General features: G+C 40.4%; 1 protein-coding gene across 2 annotated transcripts in view; it reads right to left on the bottom strand.

Annotated features, from left to right (window-relative positions):
* Positions 1-8,078, bottom strand: part of LOC138970399 (snake venom metalloproteinase HT-2-like) — a 25,933-nt gene extending 17,855 nt beyond the window's left edge. For both annotated transcript variants that reach the window (XM_070342846.1, XM_070342847.1), the window contains exons 1-3: positions 7,879-8,078; positions 5,461-5,735; positions 3,495-3,600 (exon numbers count right to left, since the gene is read on the bottom strand). In XM_070342846.1, the coding sequence (XP_070198947.1) occupies positions 3,495-3,600; positions 5,461-5,735; positions 7,879-7,886 (389 nt within the window). In that variant the 5' untranslated portion in view covers positions 7,887-8,078. The remainder of the gene's footprint in view (positions 1-3,494; positions 3,601-5,460; positions 5,736-7,878) is intronic.
* Between the last annotated feature and the right edge of the window lie 1,259 nt (positions 8,079-9,337).

Below are 9,337 nucleotides of genomic sequence, written 5' to 3'. Positions count from 1 at the left end.
GAGGCGGCACTGTCACACCCTCATTTTTCAATCAAATTGATTGAAATTTTTGTAAAGCAATCTTCGACGAAGGCCGGACTTCGGTATTGCATTTCAGCTTGGTGGCTTAAAAATCAATTGATGACTTTGGTCATTAAAAATCTGAAAATTGTAATAAAATGTTTGTGTATATAAAACGATCCAAAGTTACGTTCATCTTATTCTACATCATTTCCTGATTCCAAAAACATATAAATATGTTATATTTGGATTAAAAACAAGCTCTGAAAATTAAAAATATAAAAATTATGATCAAAATTAAATTTCCGAAATCGATTTAAAAACAATGTCATCTTATTCCTTGTCGGTTCCTGATTCCAAAAACATATAGATATGATATGTTTGGATTAAAAATACGCTCAGAAAGTTAAAACGAAGAGAGGCACAGAAAAGCGTGCTATGCAGCACAGCGAAACCACTACCGCGCTAAACAGGCTCGTCAGTTTCACTCCGTTTTGCACAAGCGGCGGACTACGGTCATTGTGAAAAAATGCAGTGCGTTCAGTTTCATTCTGTGAGTTCCACAGCTTGACTAAATGTAGTAATTTCGCCTTACGCGACTTGTAATTTCTGTCATCTCTTGCTAGCAGACAGTACTATCGAAAAAATACTGTTCTATATAAATTATAGCTTACAGTTAATACCAAAACAATCGTTGTGTATTATCCCTCTGCATGTTTCCGTCTGTCTCTGTCTGTCTGTCTGTCTGTCTGTCTGTCTGTATGTATTGTATGTATGTATGTCAGGGGCGGATCAGTTCATTTTATGGGGGGGGGGGGGGGGGTTCCAAAAGTATATTGTGAAGATATGGGTGTGAAGGCGCAAAGCGCCTAGCTTGCTAGGGGGGTCCGGGTGCATGCCCCCCCGGAAAATGTTGAAAAAAAGGATGCAAAATGGTGCAATCTGGTGCATTCTGAGGATGATCATTACCAGTTTCAGGCAGCAGATTTTGTCACTGATTAATACCCCAAAAATTGAAACTCAACCCCAAAAAACACAACACATTTTTTTTATTTTTTTGGCTGGGGGGGGGGGGGGGGTTCCGGAAACCCCAGAAATCCCCCCTCGTCCGCCCCTGCATGTAGAATAGAATAGAATAGAATAGAATAATGTTTATTGTCATGAACCAGTAAAGTTATTGACACAACAAACAACAAATAATAATAATGCATTATACAATGCTAAAACAATCCGTAACAAATTTGCCAAGACGAACTTGAACTTCGTCTTCTAAAAATAAGTTACTTGGATTTTTGTTAGCATATTTCATATTGATATGTGAAGCATCTTCTTTAAATTCATCCCTTAATTTAACATATTTATTGCATTTATCTAGAAAATGTATTTCATCTTCTATGACATTGCATTCAATACAAAGACGATTTTCTTTAGGGATATTCTGATGTCTTCCACTTTCAATTTTTAGACAATGTGTGCTAGTCCTTAATCTGCTTAACATCTTTCTGTGTTTATTATTCTTAATTTGTATTAAGTATGACTGCATTTCGTAAGATTTACTGATCATAGAATAAAACTTAAGTCTGGAATATGTATCTGATTTTTCTTTTGTCCAGTATCTTATATATTCCTCTTGTTGTTTTTTGTCAATGGCAAACTTTAATTTGTGTACATTTAATGTAGATTGGTTATGCCAAACGTGACTAAAACCTAAGTTACAAAGAGATTGTCTAACAAATTGTATGTATGTGTGTATATGTATGTATGTATGTCAATTCGTCTGTCTGTCTGCCTGCCTGCCTGCCTGCCCTTGTGACTTTACTTTTTACTTTCATCGTGCATCTTCTTGTGTAAGTAGATAAGTATTTGGTTTTGTTTGGGAGGGAGATCGTTAATTATCTTTTATGTTCGTGCGCAAGTGCTTAGTATTGAATGGTGTCTGAACGGCAGGGATTGGCTTGGGTTTTGTCCACTAGAGGTCCATTGACTGACTCGGCCATAAATCAATCAGTCATTTTGCAAACCAATCAGTCAAGAAAAACTTCCTTCCACCACGGGCCTGTCGCAATTGTGCGTTACGGCAGTGAGGAAAAACTTCTGAAAGTTGTTTACAATGTATAATAATGAGAGGAAAATTCAATTCGTTTCTTCATTTTCTTGTTTATTTTCCAATGGTCTTACATGAAGAGGAATAAAAGGTCTGAGGACACAATAACCATTATTTATTTCAGTAAGGAAGGGGGGAAAAAAGAACAAGACAGCAGACAAAAATAAGACGAGCTGACTGACTCGATCTGCTGCATGTCTATCGATCAGTTGACGGATTGAGACCCATGTGTGTCGGTCTTTTTCGAATTTAACATTGCAAAAGACCGATGACCGACGCCCAAGCCAATCCCTGGAACGGGAAATGTTTTTCCCTCTGACATTAAATGGGTGCTGATTAGTATTTGGTTGTATCTTAGTGTGAGCCGGGCGGAGCCGTGATATCATTCTATACCAGTAATTCTACATAATACGCTAACAAGTTTGTGCAAACAAAATATCTCGTTGTTTTAATCTTCTATATCTACTGATTTTGAACTGTCTTATTGATTATTGGACATGTTTAACTATATCAGGGACTAAGCTCCCTTGTCTATCCGGGTGTAGATATCCGAGCAGTGTTTTGCATGCACATTACTGTCTGTTTACCAGGGTGTAGATATCCGAGCAGTGTTTTGTATGCACATTACTGTCTGTTTACCCGGGTGTAGATATCCGAGCAGTGTTTTGTATGCACATTACTGTCTGTTTACCAGGGTGTAGATATCCGAGCAGTGTTTTGTATGCACATTACTGTCTGTTTACCCGGGTGTAGATATCCGAGCAGTGTTTTGTATGCACATTACTGTCTGTTTACCCGGGTGTAGATATCCGAGCAGTGTTTTGTATGCACATTACTGTCTGTTTACCAGGGTGTAGATATCCGAGCAGTGTTTTGTATGCACATTACTGTCTGTTTACCCGGGTGTAGATATCCGAGCAGTGTTTTGTATGCACATTACTGTCTGTTTACCCGGGTGTAGATATCCGAGCAGTGTTTTGTATGCACATTACTGTCTGTTTACCCGGGTGTAGATATCCGAGCAGTGTTTTGTATGCACATTACTGTCTGTTTACCAGGGTGTAGATATCCGAGCAGTGTTTTGTATGCACATTACTGTCTGTTGACCAGGGTGTAGATATCCGAGCAGTGTTTTGTATGCACATTACTGTCTGTTTACCCGGGTGTAGATATCCGAGCAGTGTTTTGTATGCACATTACTGTCTGTTTACCCGGGTGTAGATATCCGAGCAGTGTTTTGTATGCACATTACTGTCTGTTTACCCGGGTGTAGATATCCGAGCAGTGTTTTGTATGCACATTACTGTCTGTTTACCAGGGTGTAGATATCCGAGCAGTGTTTTGCATGCACATAACTGTCTGTTTACCAGCGTGCACGTGCACTACATACGCGTCATATACCGGTGCATCTGTCACCACAAGGACGTCCACGAAATATTCCGGAAGATTGGCTGCACCCACTGTCTGGCCCGAGATGGGTACTACCGCTGTCGCTGCTAAAATGGAAAGGAAAAATGTTTACTTGTTATACGTAGAACTGACTAATATATGCGTTGGTCTGCAAATAATTTGTTTGGCATAAACCCAGGAACCTTTGTTTTACGCCAACCTTTTGGCTTATCCAGGTTTAGGAAACCTTTTTGGTGGTGTAGAGTGCAAAGAAGAAATCAAAAGAAGAAAACAAAAATGAGAGAGACAGACAGACATATAGGCTGACACACAGACGAACGAACATTTGGACGGACGGAAAGTCAAACAGACTGACTGACTGACTATCAGACAGACAGACAGACAGACATATGAACAGAGACAGAGAGAGGCAGACACATAGTCAGACAGACAGACAGACGAACGAACGTACGGACGGTCGAACAGACAGACAGACAGACAGACAGACAGACAGACAGACAGACAGACAGACAGACAGACAGACAACAGACAGTAAGACAGACTGACTGACTGACTGACTGACTGACTGACTGACACAGACAGACAGACAGACAGACAGACAGACAGACAGACAGACAGACAGACAGATAACCAAACAGACAGACCAACAAATGGAGAGGACTGGCTGCAAAGCAACTAAACCCTCGGTCGTCTGTTGTGTTTTGAAAGCTAACAGAATTTCACCTTTGAAACATAACAATTCACTTTGAATATCAAAGAATAGACGGCAGGGGAAATCATTAACTGGCTAAGCTTCATTGGAAAAAAAAAACCAGTCCCGACCTGATAAGGTAAGGTAAGGTAAGTTGGGGTAATATCATATGATCCTGTCAGGTTGTCCTCCAGGAGTTTCGGGCAAACTGCCCTACACCATACAGTACGGCGCTACCCTTGTTCTGCACGCGTGTGCAGGGTTTCATTTACTAGTGCGCCTTGCGCCATTGGCGCATAAAATCTCAAAATGTCCCATTGGAATTCCCTTCAGTGCGTCAAAGGGCGCACTGAGATTACGTACCACTGCGCCGAACCATGCACACTTTTCACGGGAGTACAGTGTTTGGAATGACCTAAGCAAAAACTGACGTGCGCCAAGCCGATGAACTTGCGAGTTTGTGAAATGCGCTGTGATTGGCTTTTAAAATGTAATTCATTAATATTCAAGCAATCCTGCAAACTATCTGCACTTGCGCGTTTACCTCTGTGGAAACTGTCAACAGAAGCGATATCGATCGAAACACAAACACACATTAACCTGATACACTGGCAAATTCTCTTATCATCATATGGAACCAAATAGCACTATTTTGCATCTTTTGACAAAAGTATTTTGGCACCGCCTAACCTGCTTTGTGCGTTTTGCCTTGGACTATGTAACGTCCCATCAACATTTGGTTGAGGGGGACATAAATTATGTCCCATTGTCTTTTTCTTCCAGGCTAAACCCTGGTGTGCTACGTACATTATAACCATACAGTGATTCCTGCGTTGCAAAGACACCGTTTTGTCCCTACCCTTCAGGGGTCTGCCATGGCAGGTGTATTTTGGTCACAATAAAAGACCAAGGGACTACGGAAAGCGCCCTATCAGGGGAGGTGTTGTCTCATTACAACGCCAGGACTGTATTCGCAAGTAATTACCTAAAACACAGACTCTGCAAAACAATGTCTAAAACAATGACATATCGGCAAATAAATACTTAAACAAAGACATGTCAGCAAATAATTACCCAAACCACAGACATATCTGCAAATAATTACCTAAACAACTGACATATCTGCAAACTATTACATAAAACACAGATATATCAGCAAATCATTACCTTAAACACAGATATATCTGTCAATAATTACCTAAAACAGAAAAATCGGCAAACAATTGCTTAAAAAAACATAACTGCAAATAATTACCTAAAACACAGACGACCCCCAAGAACAACAGCATGTGTGAGGTCCTCGTGATGTAACCCTGGTCGGCAAAACATCTTGTAGATAATCCTTCCCTTCTGGGATTCCTTTCAGAAAAGTCACTGTGCCTTTGCAACCGAGTGTTGTTCGGGTTCGTCTGAAGCTCGGTGTTGTTCTGCGCTAGCTGTGTGGTGAAGAGTTCCAAATGTACGGTGTCTTCATTTTGTGTCCTTTCGTCACGTGGTCGCTTCTTGTTAGAATCTCTTTCTTCCGCCATACTTTGAATAACATGAAGAATACTCAAATAAGCGAAATAGTATAAACAGGTAAACATCGACCTTCACATGTGTCCATCTTATTAAGAAAGTATGCAAGTAATTAGTCAGTTATTCAATCAATCGAGAATACAAAACAAATAAACGATTATTGCTATAAAATCAAGGATCAAACAACAAGAATGAAACAAGTATGTTTAATCGCAGACAAGACAAAACATTCACAACCAATCAACCAATCAAGCGATCAACCAATGAACTTATCAAGCATTGGAAATACGAACTTCACCGAAAAAACAGCAAAAGACAATCAACTTTTTCTACCCCTTCCTCTTCCTACCCCCGACCTTCTGGCCCCCAATCCGAAACTACCTCCACAGGAGAATTAAAATCGTAAATATGTAAGTAGAATGCTTGGATCCATGGCTCCAAAAAGAAGGCATTGATAAAATAAAAAATGGAAATGCTCTTATTTTTTATGAAACCTTTTCCCATATAAAATCCACAAACCAATACTGCATAGGCTTAAATACTTGTATATAGTCATATCTTCAGTTAACTCATTGTCTCCCAGGTACGAATATATCCGTACCCACTCATATGGCTCTATCTGACCATGAACGGATATCCGCTCAGACTGTTAGCTTCAGTCGCTTCCTGTAACGTCGATCTAACGCCTGCATTCCAGCGTGTTGATACACAGTTTCTACTCAGTTACTACAATTCTGAGAGACCTGCTGCAGCACAGCTGGTCTCGGCCAAAAACAACTTGGTCAACATAGGTGGGGTAGAAAGTGTTAAAATAAGATGCCATCAGGATCTGGTGTAAATGGTCATGTTGAACCATTGCACATCCGTCCAGGTTTTTACATGCAAGCAAAAGGTATGACTCAAACAGTCTTACATGATTGAGGCGTCTGTCCGATCGTCCTTTCATGCTTAACATTTACAAGTACATGTACACACTTCCTCGTGCAAGAGACTATGTTGACTACCACAGATCTGTTGGCATTGTACACGGAGTATCGGCATCATCTCCCTTCAACACAAAGAGACTATGTTGACTACCAGAGATCTGTTGGCATTGTACACGGAGTATCGGCATCATCTCCCTTCAACACAAAGAGACTATGTTGACTACCACAGATCTGTTGGCATTGTACACGGAGTATCGGCATCATCTCCTTTCAACACAAAGAGACTATGTTGACTACCAGAGATCTGTTGGCATTGTACACGGAGTATCGGCATCATCTCCCTTCAACACAAAGAGACTATGTTGACTACCACAGATCTGTTGGCATTGTACACGGAGTATCGGCATCATCTCCCTTCAACTCATGCCACAGAATCAATAGCGTGGGTGCATTCTGTGCATTGGGTTTTTAATGTATTATTGTAACAGATTGTCATACGCGTCAATGACGGAATTGATTGGAATACATTCTTCTGCTTCTTCTGCGTTCGTGGGCTGAAACTCCCACGTACACTACGTGTTTTTTGCACGAGTGGAATTTTACGTGTATGACCGTTTTTACCCCGCCATTTAGGCAGCCATACGCCGCTTTCGGGGGGAGGAATACATTTTGACTGTGCACAGACAGCGGCCACGCGGTTGATTTTCAGTACGTGTGAAAGTTGAAGGGTGCTGATACCCCGTGTACAATCCCAAACAGATCGGTAGTGGTCAACATAGTCTCTTGCACGAGAAAGTATGTACATGTACTTGTAAATGTAAAGCATGTGCGGACGATTGGACAGACACATCATTCTTGTTAGACTGTTATAATTATACTATTTGCTTGCATTTATCAAGAGAATGAGACATTTACACCATAATCTTATACATGTATATGAATCTATAGATAACAATATGAAATATGTTCCATGTTAACCAGTCTCTTGTAATCATACAATATAATAATTGCATTTAGCGATAACATTTACATCAGAAATCTTCTCTTCGTGCGTCTGAACGTAAAAATATAAAATACTCTTCGTGTTTACCAAGAAAAGAGTGCATGATATTGTGCATTCAAAAAAGAAAAGAACATATCTCACCCCCCAAAAAATCAATATTTCGCCACTGATCTGTCAAGTTTATCAGATAGATAAAACAAAGATGTGCAGTCAAAATGCAGTTTACCTTGGCATGAAAGTTGCATCGACGAAACGACAGAGTGAATATCCATGTTAAGACGGTCACCATCTGCCGTTGCTGAAGTCACACATTTTTCATGATGTCATCTCTCTTTCTTCTTTCTCCATGGAGTGAACTCTTTTCTCTTTGTTTTATTTCCTGCACGATTCGGCTTCGTCATGCGTCTGTCGCTCTAGCTCAACACAAAGCAATGAGTTTAATTGTAGGTGTAATAAAGCGAGGTCACCATCACACACGATCGCGCATGGCTAAATGTGGAGTGAATTGGTGTGTTCAAAAGAATGAAACATATAGGCGCATGGAATAAAGTTACTTTAAAATGAAAGATGTAGTCAAATGTCATCGCCAGCTCAGCTTAAAGGCACAGTACGCCTCCCGTAAACCATTACAGATACTGTCAGGCTTTTACACACAGTACAAACACCCTTCCGTTTAAACACTCATCGCTTGAGAACATCCTAGGTGCCCTACGTAAAGAGCGAGCAATTTTCAAAGAATTAATTTTGCGGATTGTCTGATCAGACAATCGTACGGTGCGTTTTGGCGCTAGACCTAACTTTTAAAATCTAAACAATAAATGGACAGCTTGTTACACAAACATTCTTAAATCATAAAAGAATTCTTTTTTCATGAAGACAAGATCAGTACAATTAGAAGTTTTGAAAGTTTGAAAAAAGAAAAGCCCGGAAGCAGGGTCACGCAAGGTCGTGGTTCTCGTAGCAGACGACGGTTATGTCTATCGCCAGTTCCTCTGAACAGACAAAAGCCATCGCTAGAGTTCGTGTGAATCGCAGCCGTTTGTTGCGTTTAGATTCAGAGGTACATAATAACGTGCTTTTGCAAATAAGCTTAAAGCGAGTGGCATTGAAATCACAAACTGACGACTACATTGTGAAAAAAAGGAAACTGGATCACACGGGTTCACGATGGCTCAGGGGTAAGATAAACCACGCAAAAATAAATTCTTTGAAAATTGCTCGCTCTTTACGGAGGGCACCTAGGATGTTCTCAAGCTTACGATTTAAGAATGTTTGTGTAACAAGCTGTCAATTTATTATTTAGATTTTAAAAGTTATGTCTAGCGCCAAAACGCACCGTCCGATTGTCTGATCAGACAATCCGCAAAATTAATTCTTTGAAAATTGCTCGCTCTTTACGTGCGGCACCTATGATGTTCAAAAGCGGTGAGTGTGTACATGAAAGGGTGTTTATACTGTGTGTAAAAGCCTGACAGTATCTGTGATGGTTTACGGGAGGCTTACTGTGCCTTTAAATGGAAGGGTGTTTGAACTGTGTGTAAAAGCCTGACAGTATCTGTGATGGTTTACGGGAGGCGTACTGTGCCTTTAAAGGCGACGAGTTTTATTTAATGTAGGTGTAATAAACTCAGGGTCCCTCACGCACATGGCTCAAATGCGGATATCTTCGCTGTGTTAAAAATAAG

Source organism: Littorina saxatilis, linkage group LG7 (genome assembly GCF_037325665.1).
Source record: "Littorina saxatilis isolate snail1 linkage group LG7, US_GU_Lsax_2.0, whole genome shotgun sequence".
Classification (NCBI taxonomy): Eukaryota; Metazoa; Mollusca; class Gastropoda; order Littorinimorpha; family Littorinidae; genus Littorina; species Littorina saxatilis.
The sequence above is the reverse complement of the archived record's forward strand: the minus strand, read 5'-3'. Positions and strand labels throughout refer to the sequence as shown.